Source organism: Vulpes lagopus, chromosome 1 (genome assembly GCF_018345385.1).
Source record: "Vulpes lagopus strain Blue_001 chromosome 1, ASM1834538v1, whole genome shotgun sequence".
In the NCBI taxonomy this organism is placed as follows: domain Eukaryota; kingdom Metazoa; phylum Chordata; class Mammalia; order Carnivora; family Canidae; genus Vulpes; species Vulpes lagopus.
In genome coordinates this window covers 141,919,649-141,942,157 of record NC_054824.1, presented here as the reverse complement: position 1 = coordinate 141,942,157, position 22,509 = coordinate 141,919,649, and the positions used below count along the sequence as shown (strand labels likewise).

Here is a 22,509-nt window from a genome sequence, read left to right as displayed (position 1 = left end):
ACATTTCCAGTGCAATAATCTCTTGGATCTTAAGCTTTCTTCTGAATAATAGGATTGGGGTTGATTTGTGTGTTTTTAATCCAAAGTTTGATCATACTCAGTGTCTGATTTTTAAGAAAGATAGTGGACTCTCTAGCCCTTCTGCAATAGAAAATAAGAGAGGAGTTTCATCATGCTTCACACATAAAATTTCCACACCTTATTTGTACAAACTACCATCAAGTTAAATAGACATCTAAAGATGGCATTTGCCTTAATGGCCTTGTTCAGTATTTTCTTTCCCTCTGGACTCTTAGGCCTGAGTTTGTGTGTACTTAACAACTGAGGTGGGTCAAATTAGCCCTAATTGTGCTCACTGAACATTTCTTACATGGCTGTTCTTTCAATGATAATACTACAAATGCAACATTTGTTATTCTCCTCATTGTTTATTTACACATCAAATGACACAGATGCTGCGCTGTTATTTCTTGCCTCCTTCTAGTCATCTCTGTGATGCTATAGATGAGAGAAGGTGCTCCTTGGAGCAGCACCAAGTAAAAGATGCTGCGTGCCATCTCACTGCCAAAAAGGGAAAAATGACTAACCTTTGAGACAGAATGGACTCTCCAGGGAAAATGATAAGCTCACAAGTAGTAAACAATAGCTTAGTGCCCTGAAAGATGCTAGAGGTGAGAAGTACCACTAGCCAACCATGAAGAATCTCTTTTGGGATTTTAAGATTGGGTTTTTATATAGTTTGGTATGATTTAGTTATTTCCCCCAGAAAGACAGTCTGCTTTAATCAGATAATTTTATTCCCTCATGTAAGACCCTGAAGCCAAGCTAAAGGTCTGTTCCAATATCTTCGATAAGAATGCAGTATTTCCTAATAGGTGGAGTATGTATGGGCAGTATGTAGCAAGGGGCTTAAAAACCACCCATATCCTTTTATACAGTAATCCTACTTCTGGAAATCTGTCCTAAAGAAAAAAAATAAATTTTGGTCAAAGATTTTTATTCAAGGAAGTTCATTTCAGTGTTATTTATAATAGGGAAAAGTTGGGAGTATCATATATGTTCAACAGGAAAGGAATGATTAACTAAATTGTGGTATATTCACATGTGGGAATTTTGGACAGCCATTACAAAATCCAATTTTCAAAGATTATTTAATGACTTTGGAAATGTTCTCACTATAATGTTAAGTAATGAAAGCAGGACACTAGTGGGAATACAAAATGTACAACCTCTATGGAGGGAAATTTGGCAATCTCTACTATAATTTCATGCACATTAACCCTTTGACCCAGCAGTTCTATTTCCAGGAACCTGTCCCAAAGATACACTGGCAAATACACAAAGTGATATATGCGCACTATTATTCATTGCAGCATTATACATAATAGCAAGAGTAGGAATAACCCAAATGCCCATCATCAGGTGATTGGGATAGATTATCATGTGCACAAAATGGAACATACACAGCTGTAAAGGGAGAGAGGAAGAACTTTCTGCTCAAAACATTGTCTAAAAAAAATTAAAGATACAGAACAATTTATATAATATGCCACCTTATCTGTTAGTTAACCAAATTCAATGATTTTATGAAGTTAAAAAAAAAAAAAAAACACCTTGAGAGTTCATCAGTGGGGCATGTGACAGTTTGTCTCTATATAGTGTCTGTCACTTACTTCTGTTCAACGAGTCTCGGCTAGGGATGATTTTATCTACCAGGGAACATTTGGCAATGTCAGAAAGCAAATTTTGGTTGTTACAATGGGGGGTCATGCTACTGGTATCTTGCAAGGAAAGGCCAGAATGCTACTCAGCCTCATACAATGTGCAGGACAGCCCCCACAGCAAAGCATTATCTGGCCCAAAATGTCAGTAGTGCTGAGGTTAAGAAATCCTGAATTAGCACTTCCATCTTAGGCTAGGTATGTACCATCTTCCTCACCAAAATGTTGCTGTCATGAGAGTATTGGTACTATTAATGAGAAACTCTGTTACATACACAAATACAAAATATATCTACATATGAGGATTAAGTGAATATTAATATGAATGTTAAGAACTAAGATTTTCACAATTAGAGAAAAGATACAAATAAAAAAATCAAATAATTTAGCTCTTATAATCTTAAATTCAAATGGGAAATACTTGTATAAAGTCATTATTTGCTTCTTTTGAAAACTATGCATTTCCCTATTTCTGCCCAATCAAAAAGCCAAGAAGCAATGATATAACCCAGTTAGCAAGGAGCACCCCTTATCGTGAGATTGCCATCTCTAAATATTATTTTTCCCATTAAAGGATACAAGGAGTGCAATCCAGACAATTTAGATGTATCCAGGACAGTCTCCCTGGCAATCAAGTCAGTGGCGAGTGGGAAAAAAAGGGAAAGGCGGTCTGTTCAGACTAAAGGACACTTAAGAGAAAAACCAATTACAAAATGCAAACCTTGTTTGGATTCTGGTTCAGTAAATCAATTGTAAAAGGACATTTTGGAACAATATGGGAAATCTGGATATAAACTGGGTATTAGATGATATGGAGAGATTACTGTTAATTTGTTGGGGAGTGGTAATGACATAGTACAGTCTAAGAAAATGTCCTTTTCAAAAAAAAAGATGTGTACTGAAGTACATTTGTGAGAAGTGACATGATGATGGGCACATGACAATCTGGGATATACTTTAAGGTACTGCAACAAAACGAGGGAGGGGCAGGCACATATTAAATCAATTGGGCAAGATGTTAATTACCGAAGCTGGGAAATGGTGGGTATTTTTCCACTTCTATATTGTCTGTTTGGAGTTTTTGAGGATAAGAAGTGGTTTTTTGTTTTTGTTTTGTTTTGTTTTGAGCCCAGCATTGCTCAAAGATGGGTCAGAAAGAACACATTGGTTCCAAGATACATTGTAATGATGCAGGCAAAGCTCAAAAGCATGTGCATATTTGCCATTTACCTTCATGAAGGGCAATTCTTTTGGAAAAGCCTTCTAAGCTTCTTTAACATTTGATTGGTTGCCTTTTTTCTTCCTTGATTATCTTATTGGGGGTTTACCCCAAAAAAACCGATTTCCCACCTCAGGGAAATTGCAGCAGCACAGTAACTTCCTCAACAAAGTCCTAGGTAGTCACCGGGAATAGAAGAGAACCTTCTGTGTAGGTCTCCTTGGGGAGCACGGACATTCCCAGAGCCATGCACCCTCTCCAGTTGACGACTTCCATAGTCCCCCTTGGACAGGAGTTAAAGTGCTAATGATTGACTCTATTTCAAACGGATGAAGCAATGGAGATTCTCTGTGGGATTTTACAATCACATTGAAAATGACAGTTCTCTGCTTGGACTCCACTCTAATATTTGTATGTAAATACCTCTATTGTGAACATATAAAATGTGGATCGCCTTACACATTAGTGAAATTGGGTAAATTCAAGGGAAGGTGGAACTAGGTTGAAATTAGGAATTGATTTAAAATAATAGATTACATGTGAAAATCATCTCTCTCTCTCTCTCTCTTTTTTTTTCATCTTTTTTCAGTGACTTCTTTGGGAGCAAGAGAAACAACAGAAGAGCTTTTGTTTTCATCTTTGAATGTGGAAACAGAAATGGTAGGGGTGAGGGTGAGGAAATAGTGTCAGAAGTCTCAGCTCTGTTGCAGATTTGCTGTTGACTTTGGGTAGATTTACCTTCCTTAACCTTGGTCCCTGTCTGTGAATGGGAAGAACAGCATTTCCTTATCTGTCTCCTGTCTTACCTGCAGCTCAAAAGAAATAATGTATGTGAAGATATTCTTGGAACTATAAAGGGATTATAATTGTTTTTTAAATATACTCTCCAAGTAAATACTGTTTTTCCCTCATCAACATCTCTTATTTCCCAATTCCACTTCTAGAATTGTTCATAAACTACTCTGGGATATGGTTTGAATAAAAGACTCTGAGAGTAGATTATATTTTCAATTAGAAATTATTTAGCTTCCTATTTACTATGCAACATTAAAGATTTTACTCCTAATTTTTTAAAACAAGTTTGATTTTAATACCGTTATAAGTATAAACATATTATTTCTGGAATATTCCTTGAATCCTGCCTGAAAACTTTAGCATTTTATAGTTCTCTGCAAAGCCCTGCTTAAATATAGTAAATAATTTGACTTGAAAGTTAAAATGTCCATTTTTTTTAAAGATTTTATTTATTTATTCATTAGAGAAACAGAGAAAGAGAGAAAGGCAGAGACACAGGCAGAGGGAGAAGCAGAAAGCCCGACATGGGACTCGATCCTGGGTCTCCAGGATCAGGCCCTGGGCTGAAGGCGGCGCTAAACCACTGAGCTACCCGGGCTGCCCTGTCCATTTTTTTTTTTTTAAGATTTTTATTTATTTGGAAAAAAAAAAAAGGGATCCCTGGGTGGCGCAGAGGTTTAGCGCCTGCATTTGGCCCAGGGCACGATCCTGGAGACCCAGTATCGAATCCCACGTCGGGCTCCCGGTGCATGGAGCCTGCTTCTCCCTCTGCCTGTGCTGTCTCTGCCTGTGTCTCTGCCTTTCTCTCTCTGATCTCTCATGAATATGTAAATAAAATCTTTTTTAAAAAAAAAAGATTTTTATTTATTTGAGTGGGGGGAGAGCACAAACAGGGGGAGAGGCAGAGGGAGAGGGAGAAACAGGCTCCTCACTGAGCATGGAGCCCAGCATGAGACTTGACATGGAGCTCGATCCCAGGACTCTGAGACTGTGGCCTGAGCTGAAGTCAGACACTTAACTGACTCAGCCACCCAGGCACCCCAAAATGTCCATTTAAATATTGTTAGTGGGCAGCCCCTGTGGTGCAGCGGTTTGGAGCTGCCTGCGGCCTGGGGTGTGATCCTGGAGACCAGGGATCAAGTCCCACGTCGGGCTCCCTGCATGGAGCCTGCTTCTCCCTCTGCCTGTGTCTCTGCCTCTCTCTCTTTCTCTCTCTGTGAATAAATAAATAAAATCTTTAAAAAATAATAAAATAAATAAATAAATATTGTTAGTGGTAGGCAGAGTTATGTTATGTTGTTATGTTATGTATGTTATGTTCCTCCTATTGAGGCAGATTCTGTCCTCTACAGATCACAAGGACTGAGGACTTGACCAGGAAAAACTTCAGGTTACTCTTCCAGGGGTGGAACCAAACACTGAGCCTTTGCCCAAAATGGTCAATATAATGTCTTCATCCATACTCAGTGGCTCATGAAATGTATTCAAGAGGCACCTGAGTGGCTCAGTCAGTTAAACATTGGACTCTCTATTTCGGCTCAGGTCATGATAATCAGGGTCATGAGATCAAGCCCCGCATCGGGCTTCACACTAAGTGGAAAGTCTGCTTGAGATTCTCTCTTTCCATCTCTCTTCCTCTGCCCCTCTCCTGCTCACTCTTTCTTTATCTCTCTCTCTCAAATAAATACATCTTTTTAAAAAGTGTATTCAAAAAAATGTATTCTAAAATCTCTTACCATGGGAGGTTAGAGGCTGCTAAGACAAACACGAGATCCTCTGAGCGAGCCAGCCCATCCATTTGCACTAGTAACTCTGTCTTCATCCGAAGGCTTCCTTCATGCTCTCCCCTACAGAGACACAGAGGTGAGATTCTCCCAAGACACAGAGCCTTTGCTTCCAGGACAGGAGTGGCACTCACAGCAATGAATCAGTGCCCATAGAACAGGTTCTCTGCCTCATTCTTAGGAGCCACTCATACTAGAGTTGGAGGAAGCAAGCGCTTTGGTACTGTTTTCACGTAGAGGGTGGTAGAAAGGAAATAAATGAATATAGTGGCAATAATGAAAAGAAAACCAACGGTTGGTAGTGAAAGAGAAAACAGCTGAAGGGTAGAAAGATCCCTGATGGATTTAATGCAGCCTTGCTGTGTCTACCTGCAGTACTACTTGCCCTTGGTAAGAACGCTATAATTGAGAAGAATCCTTTCATTTCTACAGCAGACATGAATGTACTTTTATACACAGCATTTCTTTTAGTATAACTTGTGGATATAATCTACTGAAGAAGAGAGATGAGCTACTACAATGAATCTGTTGCATTCTTGTCTAATAAGAGGCAAGATAATGACGTGGAAAGTATGCTTTCCTAGCACAGCAGATGAGGGCTATCTTCTGTGCAAATTCACCTTCTGAGCCCTACTTCCACCATGGCCAAAGACCCTTCCACCAAGAAAGAGCTCACTACAGGACCAAACAATCTAAATTGGCTCTAAATACTGACCATGTTCAGCAGGCTTTCCTTCCTCCTCACTTATATAGATTGACGATAAAAAATGCCTTTCTTAAAAAAAAAAAGATTTTACTTATTCATCCATGAGAGACATACAGAGAGGCAGAGACATAGGCAGAGGGAGAAGCAGACTCCATGCAGGGAGCCCAATGTGGGATTCAATCCTGGGATCCTAGGATCACGACCTGAGCCAAAGGCAGATGCTCAACCACTGAGCCACCCAGATGCCCCCAAAATGCCCTTCTTGGACAATACAACATTCAGCCTCTCATCTCTGCATACGAATGGTGGCAGCATAGATTAGGCATGTGTTTTTTAAAAACTGTGCTGCTCACTATCATACAACCTTTTTCTAAGAGAAAGGGCAGTCTCACGGGGTAGTTTTATATTTATTTAGCATTCACTCATGATTATTCTTTTAACATCATATGACCCAAGAAGTCTTCAGAGCACCTGCCCTTATTCCCTGATCCTTTGAAGACTCTAGTTTTCGAGTTCAAGTTCCAGACAAGGAAGCTGACATTCAGCTCAAAACCTGGAGCACTTTCAAAGATAGCTGATGAAGTCTACTAATGCACACTTTCAAAGCTGTGGGGAACCCTAGAAATGGAGATCAACAAAGCGAACGGAAGAACAAGTGCACAGATAACAATAATAAGGCAGGCCAGGTGGGCTGGGTCTTCGCAGAGGGAATGACCACTAGGGTGGTCTGTCTTGTGGGTGCCCAGCTGGGTGCTTATGCACTTGTCTGTAGAAAGAGACAGGGTGTCCCAGCCTAGCTGCCTAGCACCCATTAAGCCATGGCAATTGTCCCATTTAAATCAATGCCATCAATGCCATGCCTCTTGGGTGCATCTTAATGGTTCCTCTTCTGTTAGGAAAATGATCTTCAATAAGTAAAATTTCATAAATTATATTGTAGTTATATGTCCAAGAAGCTAAATATTTGCCTTTTATTACTATTAGCTCTGCCTTGATGATGGATCATTAGAGGCCATTAAAAAATGCAGCTGCGTTGAGATTTCCCAGAGACCTATTTTTCCAAGCCAGGTTTAGTAAAAAGTTTCAAAGAAGAATACTTCTGATGAAGACAAAAAGACTTTAACACACACACACACACACACACACACACACACACACGTACACACACACAGCAGGCTCATTGCAGTCTGAGATGTGTTCTTTCCTACAGGGGACATTAGTGGACATTTAATCTTTAGAGATAACATATGTGACAGATGTAAAATCAGACAAGCTGAGCCACAACTGTGGCTGATGTCACAGAGAAGTGGTGGCTTCCCTGGCCTCACACACCTTGTCAAGGGCTTCCTCTTGGGACTTGGCCTTTGTAGCCCCGTTCCCCACAGGCAGCCCCTCTGGCTCCAGAGGAGGTGGTCACAGGCAGCTATTTTGAGCCAGCAAGACCGTTATGGCAGCCTGGGATTGTGGGGCTGGGTGATCTTCAGGCCTGAAAACCACTCTGTGGGGAAAGGGGGAGGGAGGATGACATTTCCTCCGGTTATAAAAACTACTTAAATCAGCTATTCAGTTAACAGGATCTAATTTAAAGACCTTTCCATGTGTCTGCAGAAAATTTGTGGGCTTATTAATAGGCTCATTCTGCTGGTAAATGTCGATGAGCTTCCGACCATCAAACACACTTACAAGAGGGGAGAAGTGATGACCAAAAAAAAAACCAAACCAAAACAAAACAAAACAAAAAAAACCCTGTTACCCAGGAGCCGTGCCTCTCTGACTCATCACTGACTCCAGCTCGTCCAGGAAGATGGTGGAGGGGGCGTGATAGCGGGCAAGTTCAAATAACACCTGGTTGGGAGAAAAGCAACCACAGGTTCAAACTGATATACTTAAGTTAAAGTTCACATATGCTCCCAGAGATTAAAAGCTTAGGATGGCTGTAATATTAAGCATATATAAATAAATATTAAGTACTCTGTTCTTTCATAATAACTTTATGATCTTTGCAATTATTTCTCCTTAGCACAACCCCATGGATGGTGCAATTATTTCCATTTATCACTTGATAAAATTAGAGCCAGAGAGAGTTAGTGGTTAGCTAAGGATTACTAATCATAAGTGGGAGAGCTTAAGATAAAACTCAGTTCCTGAGCTTCTAGTCAGTTAGGTAGCCCCTGAGACTCCCTGCCAATCACATGTTCCACATGGACACAAAAGCCTTGGAATGTGTAAAGTCATTTGATGACTTTCCTTTAACCTTTAGGGACAATGAGGGTTATTCTCAGAAGGAAGAACTATAGGAAGAGGATACAGTTCGGGTCATGGGTAACAAGGCTGAAAAATTTTGCTCCTTTCTGCTCTCCAAATTACTCCATGGGGTCCCCATATAACTCCAAACACTGTTGTTTGGTAGGCTCAGGTACTTGAAAGCAATTCCCAATTGAATAAAATGTTTCATTCCAAAATAAAATATTATAGACTGTACAAGAACAGGAAAGCAGCCAGCAAAAGAACAGACATATAAAAACAAAATAAAGAGCTCTAAAGGGAGATGTGGTGGTGATGAAAAGAGTATAAAAAACTAAACCTTTTTTTTTTAACCTTGAAACTGATCTCTTGAGCACCATATACAATTCTTCACTGGTTGATCGGAGAAAGCAGTAGAGATTTAGAAAAGAATAGAGGTTCTTTAATAGGCATAGGGGATTTATTCTCCATGTCACTTAGCACTAGCAAAGCATCACAGAATAAATAGGAGAAGAGCCCAGAAAAGGCCAAATTGCGGTTTTCATGAGTAGTGGCAGGTTATACCTTACAGGTCTCCCTGTCACTGAGTGGAAATTCCTCACCTTCACCACTGCTTGCACGTATGGTGCATCCATGCTCATCCTCAAGTATTTTTCTTTCACAGAATCCTATTTCATTCGGCCAAGACAATTGGCTCAGCCTAATGAACTGAGAGAACAGTGTCAATGCTGGGACATGCATCACAAATGCCTTTTAGATACAATAGAGACCCTCTCATTAGAAGCCAGTAATTGTTTTTCTTATCACAAAAAAAAGAAGCCCAAATATAACTGATATTAAGGATGACTACAACAGCATCAATCTACCCAATGAAAAGTAGAATATCAGAACTCTTTAATAGAAGCATACATGTTTTTTAGGTGCTCCCTAATGTGCAGAAAGACCAAGAGGTTCTACAAGACCAAACATCTAATTGGAAGGAGAACCACATATGGAGCCTATGTCTCCATATTGACCATACCGCTGCTCTTTCCAGTGCCAGAGAATATATAGAATTCCAGATAAGTGCTCGGAAGCATTAGTCTAAAATTTTGAAAAGTACTTGGAGGAAGTTAAATCATATGATTAGGGGGCAGAGGGACAGTGTTGAAAGATGTAAGCACCAACAGGTGTGTGCATTTGCTAAAGAGACCACTCAACTATTCAATAGCATCAATTCCTAGGAGGCACGAACATTAGGAGGGGAGGGAGGAACATAACCCAAGGGTTCCCTATAAATAACTTTTTAATTGGAATAGAAAGAGAATCAAATGGTAGGAAAGAGTCTCTGATTTAGGGGAAGGTCCTGAAGGGCTCTCTTTATCTGAAAGCTTGATAGTAAAGATCTTAACAGCATGACCAAGATTTTCCAGGTGAGGATCTTTCAAAGAGCTCAGAAAATAATATCTGAAAGGATAGAAGATAAGATCCTTCAAGGTTAACAGAGGTTATCTGTTTTCCTCTTGAATTATTTTTTTAAATATTCAACCAAAAATGCATTTCACAGAAAAAAAGAGAATATAAATACAAACCTATAAAAAGATGCTCAAGTTCATTCAGAATTAAATAAATGTATATTTGAGAACTGAAAAATTAATTTCATTATCAGATCGACAACGATTTTTAAATTTGTGTTAGCCAGGGAAGGCGAAGCAAACATGCACATCGCTGATGGATGTGTAAACTGGTGCAATGCTGTTGTCAGGCAGTTTGGCAATCAGTGATTTTTTATTCTCTGACCTAGCAACTCTACTTCAGAGAAATTGTCCTACACTACTATGTATGCAATGACATATATATATAGTAAGATGGTTTACTGTAGCTGTGTCTGTGATAACAAGAGACTAGAAACAACCTAAATGTCCGTTAAGAAGAGACTAGTCAGGGCAGCCTGGGTGGCTCAGCAGTTTAGCCGCTGCCTTTAGCCCAGGGCGTGATCCTGGAGACCCAAGATCGAGTCCCATGTCAGGCTCCCTGCATGGAGCCTGCTTCTCCCTCTGCCTGTGTCTCTACCTCTCTCTCTCTGTGTCTCTCATGAATGAATGAATGAATAAATAAATAAATAAATAAATAAATAAATAAATAAATAAAATCTTTAAAAAAAAAAGAAAAGAAAAAGACTAGTTAAATACGTTTTAGTATATGCAGGCAATGAAATACTGTGCAGATTTATAAAAGAACATGTTCTGTCTATAATAGTGTGCAACAACAGCCAAGTTATATTGTTGAGTGTGGAAAAAAACCAAAAGGCATATAGAGGGTATGTGTAGTATGTTCCTACTTGTATTTAATAAGGAAGGGAGATATAGATGAAGTTGTTGGCATTAATATATAGATACATGTTCTGGAAGACTGCACTAGCAAACTACAGTAGTTGCCTGTGGGGAGAGAGCTCAGGGGTCTATATGCCCTTTTGTACCCCCCCCCTTTTTTTCAAAAATACTATTTTTAAAAAAGATTTATTTATTTATTTTGGAGAGAGAGAGAGAGAGTGCGCGCGCGAGTGGGGGGAGGGACAGAGGGAGAAAATCCTTAAGCAAATTCCCTGCTGAGCATGGAGCCTAACACAGGGCTGGATCCCAGGACTCTGAGATCATGACCTGAGCCAAAATAAAGAATCAGCCGCTTAACTGACAGAGCCACTGGGCACCCCAATACTAATTATTTTTTAAATATATGGTAAAGGAAGGGGAGAGATTGGGGGAGGAATCTTTTCCTCATCCTTAGAATTCTAACAAAATTATACTGAAGCAAAGGAAAATTTAAGTGACTAAAATGCTCATGCAGAATGGAGAGTCCTTGTTAAATGACTTTTCTGGCTATCTAACATTAAACAAAACAATTCTTGTAGTGGTTTCTATTTTCATTAAGAATATTCATAAAACAGGCGCCTGGGTGGCTCAGTCAGTTGAGCATCTATCTTCAGCTCAGGCTATGATCCCGAGGTCCTGGGATTGAGCCCTGAGTCAGACTCTCTGCTCAGTGGGGAGTCTGCTTCTCCTCTGCCTCTTCCCATGCTCATGCTTGCGCTTTTGCTCTCACTCTCCCTTTCTCTGAAACAAATATTCATAAAATATTTGAATTTCTTCTTCTGTTTAGAGAAGTCCTGTCCAGGGAACATAATGTAATTTTTCTTTGAGCATTTTGCAGTGTTTTGTGCTTAAAGTTGTAAAAACCACTTTTCATGACAGGAGATGAATCTAAACTGATTCAGGGGGCATCTTGTAAAAGTTTTATTGTTCCTCAGCACATAGAAATGGAATGTTAAAAAAATAAGTCTTCAGGCTGATGAAGATTTTATATAGTTAGTTGGATTTTAGCTAATTGAAATCAAGTCAACTAGAATCACACAGAACCCACAAATTTAGGAACAGGTAAGTTCACACCCCACCTTTGGACCTGGCAGTAAGACTCAAAGAACAATGAAACAGATGTCAACATGGATTTCCAAAATTACAAGACAAATTACAGTCTTGAAGGGGTGATAAAATTCATAAAAATTTACACATTTGAAGTAACTAGAGAAAAGTATCAAAGAAATAAAGAATGGATCATTTTAGGTAAATCAATCCTATAAGAATATTCTACTATGACTTTCAAGTAAGCCTTAATATTTTAGAAATGAGTCATCCAAGGGAATGTAACTTAAGCATAATATTTTAGAGTAAATTCCTTTCAGAAAATATATTGTATTTACATTGACTTAGTATTGATTACCTAACCAGTTGTTCTACGGAATTCAACAGTTTAACAGGATTTCTGAGAAGGGCCCACCTTACACTGAGGCATAAATCATAACAGGAGTTCTCATAAGGTGACTGGAAAGTATAGTAAAATTTTATAATATAATTTTATATTATATTTTACATAAAATATATTTTATATTTCTCTCCTAAGGAGAGGAAGAAAACTGTAAGGCTATGGGGCACTGTGGGGGAAAGTTGCTCAGAGCATCTGAAAAAAATAATTGTTTTCAATTTCTTGATTCTTTGTGAGAGTATTTATTGTAGGGACTAGCATATAGTAGTAGCCTCTCAATAAATGTTAACCGAATATACTGCACATGTTTAATAATAGATGGTTCTTGAATGAAGAAAAAAAATATTCCACTTCATAAACAACCTTTGTCCCAGCTTCCACTGCTAAGCCACGTGAATCAAAAAAGGACTATAGGTCATGTTCCCAGAAGAAAGGAGATGGTGTTTTGCTGATGGGGACAGGATTAATATCCACACATAATAGTCAGTCCATCTCCTGGGCTTTTGGTAATCAAGATCCAGGATAAATTCTAACATATAAATCATTTTAAAACAAATAAGCTCTATCATCATTTTGTACCACTATGTCCTGCTGGAACTTATTCTACAAAAAACAAAATCAAGAATTCCTACCCGAACAAGTTTTTCTGAATCCCCTCTCCATTTGCTGACGATGGTAGATGCAGAAATGTTAAAGAAGGTTGTTTTGCACTCCGTGGCCACAGCTTTGGCCAGCAAAGTCTTTCCTGTCCCTAGAGACACATGGGGAGCAAACGTGAGTGACACATGAACTCCATGCCTCTGCACACATACACAAGTCAGTTTCACAGGTTAAAAAGGAGGTAGTTACCCAGTGGTCATTAGCCCCAGTCCTGAATGAGGATAGGTAGTACAACTCTGCATACACACTTAATACCAAGACCAAAACAGAGGGGCACCTGGGTGGCTCAGTCAGTTGGGCGTCTGCCTTTGGCTTGGGTCATGATCTCAGGGTCCTGGGATCAGAACCCCATGTTGCGCCCCCTTCTCAGTGGGGAGCCTGCTACTCCCTCTCCCTCTGCCCCTCCCTTCTGCTCATATACATTCTCTCTTTCTCTCTCTCTGACTTTTTCTCCCAAGTGGATAAATAAAATCTGAAAAAAAAAAAAAGACTAAAACATAAAGATTCCTTTACCTGGAGGGCCATAGAGCAGTAGTCCTTTCCAGGGGGAAAGAATTCCTGTAAACAGCTGTGGGTACTATGGAAACAAGGAACAAAAATGAGGTTTGGTATCAGGATGTCAGCCGTTTGCACAGACAAATGAATGAAATTGGACTGATACACAGCTCAACTCAAAGAGTCAAGCCTTTTCTTACGGCTGCCCACTTCTTCATGTTATTTATCCCAGTTTTCCTTTTGCACTCAATAGCAATGCCTGGTTTAATTTTTGTGGCTTTTTAAAAAGAGCGATTTTTTTTAAAAGATTTTACTTATTTATTCATGAGAAACACAAAGAGGCAGAGATTTATGTAGGCAGAGGGAAAAGCAGGCTCCGTACACGGAGCCTGATGCGAGACTCAATCCCAGGGCCCAGGGATTACAATCTGAGCCAAAGGCAGATGCCACCCAGGTGCCCCAAAAAGAGCGATTTTTTTTTAAGGAAAAGAAAGGCATATGTAGGTATTTTTCCTGCAAACATAACATCATTTCCCCCAGAGTTCTATATACAGGGTATTTGGCAATCTTTTAACTTTGGGAACCAGGAATGCCCTCTAAGATAAACACTTAACCCAACAAACAAAGGTGCCTGCGAATAAAGCACAAAGCTGTGGCAAAGCTTGATTAAGAAGTTGGGAACATTCGATGCTGAATGTATTATGAGATACTGACTTCAAACAAGACATGCATGGACTTCAGTGGTTCTCTCCCATTAGGTCAAATTCAGGCAGCCTTGGAGGGCAGAAAGAGATGATGGAGAACAAGAGAGAAGGAAAAACAATAGTAAAATTATAACTAGCTATTAGGTTCTTGCTGATGCTATACCAAATTCTCGATGCCATCACTTACAAAGCTTCTCACTCCATGGAGATAACCTATCCAGGGTTTCAATGAGGTGCTCTGTCCTTTCCCAGAAGACTTTTACTGTAGAGTCACTGAGAGGAAAGGGTCAATGAATTTCTACTAATTCTGAATACCAGTATATTTCTTTCACCTGTGTCTGAACACAGGAAGAAAGAGGTGGGGAAAGACGATCAAAAATCATTGATTTTTGTCTCATTTGAATAGAAGCAGCCAAAAATCATGGGCTTCGTGGGCTCCCTGGTAAGAGTAAAGAGATTTTTTAATATAATAAACGTGTTATCTTGACTGCGGGAGGTTCCAGAAAATGGCCAAAAATTATCTGCAGCTCCTTCCACTGAGAGACCGAGTGTATTTCTCCACAACTTGAGCCTGGAGTTGGCCTTGTGACTTTGGCCAATGAGATATCAGCAAATATAAGAAGGGACTTGAAAATATAAGGACTCAGGCAGCCCGGGTGGCTCAGCGGTTTAGCGCCTGCCTTCAGCCCAGGGCTGAAACTAGACTCCTGGGATTGAGTCTCATGTCGGGCTCCCTGCATGGAGCCTGCTTCTCCCTCTGCCTGTGTCTCTGCCTCTCTCTCTCTCTCTGTGTCTCTCATGAATAAATAAATAGAATCAAGAAAGAAAGAAAGAAAGAAAGAAAGAAAGAAAGAAAGAAAGAAAGAAAGAAAGAAAGAAAGAAAGAAAGAAAGAAAGAAAGAAAGAAAAGAAAGAAAGAAAAAATATAAGGACTCTAAGAAGAGACCTGGGAAATGCTGTTGGATTGTGACTGGCCCTTTCTTGCTTCTGTCCAGGAAGCCTGTGCCACCAACAGGAAGAAGACAGGCCTGCCTGCTGGAGGATGAGAGGCACATGGAGAAAAGTCTCAGTTATCCCATCTATTCCAGCTTTCCTGGTCATGCTGGCTGATGCCCCAGACATGTGAGTGAGCCCAGTACCACATAGAAAAGAGATGAGCTGGCCCCACTGAGCCCAGCCCAGATTGTCTACAGCTACAACTGTACACAGTCATTTATTTGTGCAGAGTAAGGCATGAAGTTTTGGGGTGGTGTGTCATACAGCCAAAGCTATGTGGTACCCAGACTTTCTCATCACACAGTTGTAAACCCAACATAGAAATTCTTATTTTTCTATTCTCCTTCCTGTTTAGTGAACCACTCTGAACAAAGACTTATCGGGAAAAAGCAATGAGCATTACACGATGGCTTTACTGGCCAGTGCCCTAGAAGGGGCTGTCTATTCTTTACAAAAAATGAAAAGCAAAACCCCAGAAGATGGAGAGGGAGGGGCGTAAGATCTATAGGAACAAAGTAAGAGGCCCTCTCCTACAAGAGGTATTTCTACTATAATAAGTATATTTTGAGGGAGGCAGGCTATTCAAAACAATCTATAGTAACTAACAAATCATATATATTACAATCTTAGATCTTAAATAATCACTTGAACAGACCTCTGCCTTGAACCAATATGTGACACGATTTCAAATTGCCTACAATGGACCGGGCCTTGGTACTCCAGTGTTTAACCAAATATTGTGACGCAGGCAAAAAGTTAACTCGATGACAGAAGAACATCCTGTCCTTCTCTTCCTGACAGGTGCATGACATACAGTCGGTCCAGTGGATAATGAATAGAAACAAGCCCCAAGAGGCTTCCCATCCTTACCCTTATAGGGTACACAACAGCTTCTTTGACTAACTGCTTGGCTGTGTCGAGTCCGATAATGTCATCCCACTTGATGTTTGGATTATGGAGATAAATGTCCTGCAATGCACATGTGATCATTTTGTTAAAACTAATGTTTTCCTCTGCAGCTGTAATAAACACAGGAACAGCAGGATACTTGACTTACAATAGGATATAAAGTGCTGGTGATAAAAAACTTTTCACATTAGATATATGTACATATACACGTTGTAATTATGGGCTAGTTCACCAAATGGATGCCATGAACATGTTCAGTGATTTTCCCCAAAGAAGAGATTGATGATATAATATGGAAATTGTAAGAGGGAACAAAATCTCCTAACGACAGACTATACCTGTCTTCAGTCAATAGCAAACCATGCTGAATTATGACTGTAATCAAAGAAGCTACAGAATATGCCTTCAAATTACATGGGCTTTTATGGCAAAACAGAGTTCCTAGCCAGCACCTGGCCTCGCTTTGCTCCTTGATCTCACAAATGCTTTCTTAATCTGTGGCCTAAAAGAGATAATGCTTCTCTGAAACCAATTTCTCTTTTTCCCTGGTGATCTTTCCCCACTTTCCATCAGGAACAATTGCTTCTACAAAATTCGAGGAAGCCAACAAGCAAGCAAAAGTGCAGTTTGCCCTTTTTTGGTGGAGCCCTGTAGCAACCATCTGGGGCAATCAATTAAGGTAGCTTTTATTAATAACTAATTTACAGTTTCCAAACTTCAATTCCACAAGACGCCTTGGAACAGCCACTCAGGGCCTTTCTCAGTAGGAGCTGTTCCAAGCATACTGAGTATTTAGAGTGTTACATTGCGAAAAGCTTCCTTTTAAAAGTCATTCAGAGTGACTACAGAACAATCTGGAAACTATGTGTATATTTATTTCATTTTTTTAACATTCATTTATCTATTTGAGAGTATGTGTGTGCATGTGGTTGGGGGGAGGGGCAGAGAGAGACTCTTCAAGCAGACTCCACCACAAGCCTCCATCTCATGATCCTGAGATCATGACCTGAGCCAAAACCAAGGGTCACATGCTTAACCAATTAAGCCACACAGGCACCCCTGTATTTATCTAATTTTTAAATAAATAATACATACACATGGTTCAAAATATTAAAAAATATGTTTTTTCAATGTTAGTGAGATGTTACTTCCCCATCCCTGTCCCCTGCCCTCCCACATCTCTCCACCATGGCTGCCATTTCTATTAGAGAAAGTACTCATAACAAGTGATTTGGGTCCTACGTTAACAGGCATGATCCATTGATATGACGACAGAGAAAGGCCTCCATCTTCCAGAATCTTGGGAGAATCCCCCCTACCTTTAGATTGTGAATCTGCAGGCTAGCCCACCACCCACTCACATTCTTATTACCACACTTTGTTAGGAAAAGCTTCGCATAGAGTGGGGATTCATGGACCTTGGAATTCAAAGCATCCATAGATCAGAGCCATATTTCTTGCCCCCTACTAGAGCTGACATTGAGTCCCACAAGCCAGTATTTAATTGCCCAACAGGAAGGAAGTTCCTCCTTAAAAAAAAAAAAAAAGGAAGTTCCTCCTTATAGCAACAAAAGCTATCAGTCGGGAGGTGGTGATCTCCCCATCACTGTAAGCATTCTAGCAGAGACTGGATGACTGCTTCCCTTGGTACTATAGGAAAGATGCCCAGTGGAATATTTCAGGCTACTTCTCCTCTACAACTCTGTCACCACCACAAAATAAATTTATTTATTCATGAGAGACACACAGAGAGAGAGAGAGACAGAGATAGAGAGAGAGAGGCAGAGACACAGGCAGAGGGAATAGCAGGCTCCATGCAGGAAGCCTGATGTGGGACTCGATCCCAGGTCTCCAGGATCACACCCCAGGCTGAACGTGGTGCTAAACCGCTGAGCCACCTGGGCTGCCTGGGACTATTGATTTTTATGGGCATAAATAATTTTTTTCTCTGCTCTCCTTTGCGTTCTAATTACCACAACTGGACTCAGACCTCATCCTCCCTCACTAGTGATAACTTGAGAGTTGGTCTCTTCATCACCATTTCTTTGATATTCATCTGCCACGCTGTCATCAGGACAAACTGAAAGCACATTTGAGTATCCCACTCTCCGATGGACACCTTTCAAAGATTTCCCCATGTCCTATAGGCCACTTCCAGCCCCAGGCTAGCCCTCACTATGCTCATTACTCAGGAACTCTGGCCTCTCTCTGTAGCCCCATTCCCCATCACTCCTTGTGGCTCATTCAGCTCTAAGCTGTACAATTTCACAGGTATGTTACTTGGCCCAGAACCCTCTACCCTCCCTCTTGTGCTTTTGCATGTGCCTATTTTTAATGTATCTTCTTCCCTAATGCTTTCCCTAACCTTTGGCACAAAACAACCCCTCCTTTATGTTTTCCCAGTACACCTTACCCATGGGTTGAGAGACTCTTATAAGGCAAGGACCTGATATCATTCACATCTTTGTGTTTCCAGCCCCCAGCATGTGCTTGATACCTAATAGGTGCAGTAACAGCTGCTGAACTGAACTGCCAGAGCTAGGGAACCCCTTAATTACTGCAGAAGAGCTGTGCATTTTTTGGATCATATAAAACATCTCCCTGAGTCTGCCCAGGTTTCAGTCTTTCATTAAATATGAGGTTGCTGGATATCAGATAAGTACCCTATAACTCAGGAATCTATTCTGTTCCCAAGGAACATGCTCAAAGTCACACAGCTACACAGAGAAGGATATAGAAGTCAAATCCAGGTCACTTGATTCTAGAGCCAGTGTTGTTAACTGTGAAACTTCACTGCTTTTAAATTCTGGAGGGTAAGGGAGGTGAGGTGAGTGAGGAGATGAGGTCACTGGGAAATGGGCATTAAGGAGGGCATGTGGTGGGATGAGCACTGGGTGTTACGTGCAACTGATGAATCACTGAACTCTACATCTGAAACTAATGATGTACTATATGTTGGCTAATTGAATTTAAATTTTAAAAAAATAAGAAAATAAAATAAATAAACAACAAATAAGTTCTGAAGGGTAAGCTTAAAAATCAGTAGTCTGGTCAATAAGCTCTTTCCTGCAAATCTTATTTTGCATGGAAATTTCCAATTATGAAATCATCAGACTCCCAACATCTCTGTTTCTAAACTTTAACTGTTTAACCAAGACACAGACATGCTCTTGCCTTCTTTAAGAGGCTTTCTTTCCTCAACTCTTGGCTCTGCTCTAAAACCTTTCACCTGTCCCTTCCCTTCTAAGTATTTTTCCCTTTTGATTTTCTTGGCCTCTGTAGTGAGATGGTGGGCTTTTTGTATTGTAATTTTATGATTCTATAATTTATTTATCATGCATTATTGTGCCTCTAAACAATATGAGTGCCTTTGCAAGTTGGGGCACTTTATAAATAAATTATCATATTTATTGTTATTAATAAAAGAAGCAGCCCACAATGCTCCAGGAGCCCCAGTCCGCCTCTGTAAATTTGTGAATTGAATATCAGATCTTACCCGGCTCACCATGGCTGCCAATTCTCGCATCTCACTATTCATGCCAATAAATGCACTCAGAGGTTTCAACAATCGTTCCTGACAATGGGAACAGAAAGCTTTACGTTACAATATTGCTCATAATTTAGGAAGCAAAGCAGGGCACGGATCTCAGTGACATTAAGTGGTGGTAGTTTGCTGTGACCTTCGACTTGATCTCAAGGTTTCTCTGGACTCAAACTTATATTTCTGAACTTCGTCTAGATGTTGGTAGTTTGCAAGATGAATGTCACATCTTAGCCACTTACTGAGGGGTCTGGGTTACAGTCAAAGCTGTTCAAGCCAAGTTCATTGGTTGCTCCTTTGATGGCATCTGTGAGCAGCCCTCGGAAGTCAATGATTTGGCCCTGAAAGGGAGTAATCGTTATTTATGCCATTAAAACATGAGGGAAGACTCTCCCTAATAGCTCAGCTTCATAAATCAAGACACATTCATGTACCTTGGTATGTAGGGCAAACTTAAGTGAGGCTTTAAAAAGAACCTGCACTAATAATGAAGGAGATGATTTCCTCAAGTTGGGCCCTCCAGGAAAAAGGAAAAATTAAGTTGCAGATATACTCTTCAGAATGAAGCTGATTTGAATGAAAATTCACAAGCACTTTTCCGTTCCTGACACCACTCCATCTGTTTCCTTACAGGCCGAGCTCCCCCACATTGTCTGGTCCTTTGAAACATTCCACACACAGGAAGAACTCATTGGCGCAAGAGTAATGATAGCTCCCCCTTACTGACTCTCATATACATTCTCGGAGTAGAGTCCCAGGCCAGGATTTAAACCCAGATCTCTGTGTCCTGTACTCCTCCCAATGCTGCCCCGTCTCCCCTACAACCAGAAGGAAAAAGCAAGGATGCCTGCAAAAAATGAGTAACAACAGCAGTAGCCAGCACTTACTGAGTGTGTATTATATGCTGGGCACTATGCTGATGCTCTCCACTCCATCATCTCCAGCAATCACTCATATAGTTGAGGCCCTTACAAGGAGCCAGATCAAGCCCACGTGAGCTTCCCTGACTTCCAGGGAGATGATCACAGCTTCCCCTCCAAGTACACACAGCAGGAGTTTCGTTTGCCCAAGAGCTGGCCAGAGGTAAATCGGAAGTCCTGTAACCTGAGAACTTACCCAAAGAGAGAGATGGCTCTTACAAGAAATACAAGCCTGAAAGTTACAATCAAGAAGAACCTGTTCATGTGGATACTGCTTCCCATTTTAACCTGCCCTTTGCCCACATCCATCCAATCCAAGCCTTTTCTATTTGAGCAGCTCTTATTTGTGAATCAAGACATGAGGTTCATTATGGAACAGGTAGAAATATCCAATAAGCACAAGATCCACCCTATTTCAACTGAGGTTTCATGGTTCATATGAAATTACATTAAAACCTAGAGCCATACCTCCAGCGGGAAAAGTGCCACTAGTCAACTACCACAGACAGGGAGGAGAAGGATGAGTATGCCACCATGACTCCTTCAATAATGTAGAACACCAGCGTTTAACATTTCAATCACAGGACTTTTAAGCTCACATTGATGTTAGAAGCCATCTCTTCCAAACCCCTGAGTTTACAACTAGGGAGACTGAGCTCCTTAGAGACGGGGCAGTTCATTTAAGACCACTCATCCAGAAAGGAGATTCAGACCAGAATTCCAGGGCTTTCTACTCTTCATCCAGCTCTCTTCTCAGCACACCTCACAGCCAGACTTTGACTATTATATCTTAGCTTTTCTATTTGATAAAAATGACATTTTTTATTTTCATTTTTTAGAATGAAAAGGGATTTCCCCTTTTGGTACTAGGTTCATGAATTTCACTTACTTTTTGTGGGCGGACATTTTCTTCTCCATTGCCTTTGTTGATTCCTGATATACTCAAGCCAAAGTCAGCACTCTCCATGTGAGAATTATTGACAGCCTCCTGAAGAAAGAGGAAGACAGCAAGAAGTCAGCTGTGGAAAGCAAGTTCCAGATGCTGGTGGAAACTACCTATCCCTCCATCCAAAAATCACATGCTGGGTATCATTTCAGTACATGGGAACCCCATGTGTAACTCAGACACATCTGTGCAGTGCCAACAAGATGAATCCACTGCCTGCCTGTGCCATGGGGAAAGAAGTGTCACTGGAAGCCATGGGCACCAAGCAGCTTTTCCAATGGAGGAAACTATTGTGCCTCAGCCCAAAACCACTCACTAGCTTGTCTTTTCTCCTGTGACCAGAAGTGTTTGATGCCAGGAGTGGCTGAGTTTGGAGATGGAGCAGAGTTAGTAGTCAACCAGCCTCCCGTGGGATTCTCCTGCCTGACCTTCACCTCCCTTCCACCTGAGTCAGACTCCAATGGCCAGAAGTGAACAACTTCCTTGAGAGTGAGAGATTCCTTCTGACAATTGTTTCATGATGACTCCTTTCTATCCTTCTAGACATCTTTGACATCCATTCAACCCATTCCTTTTCACAATTTCAATTGATTCTCTTTCCTCTGAAAGCTGATATGCTGGTCCTAACTGAGGAGGTCCTAGGTATGGATCCATTGATTTCACCCACCTGCTGGGCTCTCTCCTCCTGCTGCTCACCCTGTCCCCAAGATTGTCCAGTGTGGAGGTCTGGAGTAGCAACCAACTATGTGTGCTTTGGAGAAACCCAGCTGTTCCGGAGACTATCCCTGGCCTAATCCTAGGAGCCCAGGGATGTGCTTTGGGACAGGAAGACTTGCCACCTACAGTTACTTCAAATGGAATGAGTAGTAACCAGGCCCCCTGTCCTTACTGGCCCCCTGGCTCATCCTTCAAAGCCTATTACCCAGCACTCTGACCAGGGGAAAGGCTGCAGGGAGGAAGGAGACCTCCCACTCAAATTAAGAAACAGGAAAACTAGATATTTGCCTGTGATTTTAATCTGGAAGAAAATCTACAATTTAGCAAAATCACACAGCATTCTAAAAACATAGG

At 40.7% G+C, this 22,509-nt stretch overlaps 1 protein-coding gene across 7 annotated transcripts in view; it reads right to left on the bottom strand.

Moving 5' to 3' along the window:
• The window catches only part of KATNAL2 (katanin catalytic subunit A1 like 2), a 76,607-nt gene that overhangs the window by 10,401 nt on the left and 43,697 nt on the right, over positions 1 to 22,509 (bottom strand). For 6 of the 7 annotated variants that reach the window (XM_041763440.1, XM_041763420.1, XM_041763430.1 and 3 more), the window contains 8 exons: positions 21,382 to 21,480; positions 19,815 to 19,913; positions 19,528 to 19,605; positions 15,993 to 16,091; positions 13,441 to 13,504; positions 12,900 to 13,018; positions 7,979 to 8,070; positions 5,472 to 5,582 (listed from right to left, as the gene is read on the bottom strand). In XM_041763440.1, the coding sequence (XP_041619374.1) occupies positions 5,472 to 5,582; positions 7,979 to 8,070; positions 12,900 to 13,018; positions 13,441 to 13,504; positions 15,993 to 16,091; positions 19,528 to 19,605; positions 19,815 to 19,913; positions 21,382 to 21,480 (761 nt within the window). The remainder of the gene's footprint in view (positions 1 to 5,471; positions 5,583 to 7,978; positions 8,071 to 12,899; positions 13,019 to 13,440; positions 13,505 to 15,992; positions 16,092 to 19,527; positions 19,606 to 19,814; positions 19,914 to 21,381; positions 21,481 to 22,509) is intronic. The other variant, XM_041763456.1, reaches the window with a different exon arrangement.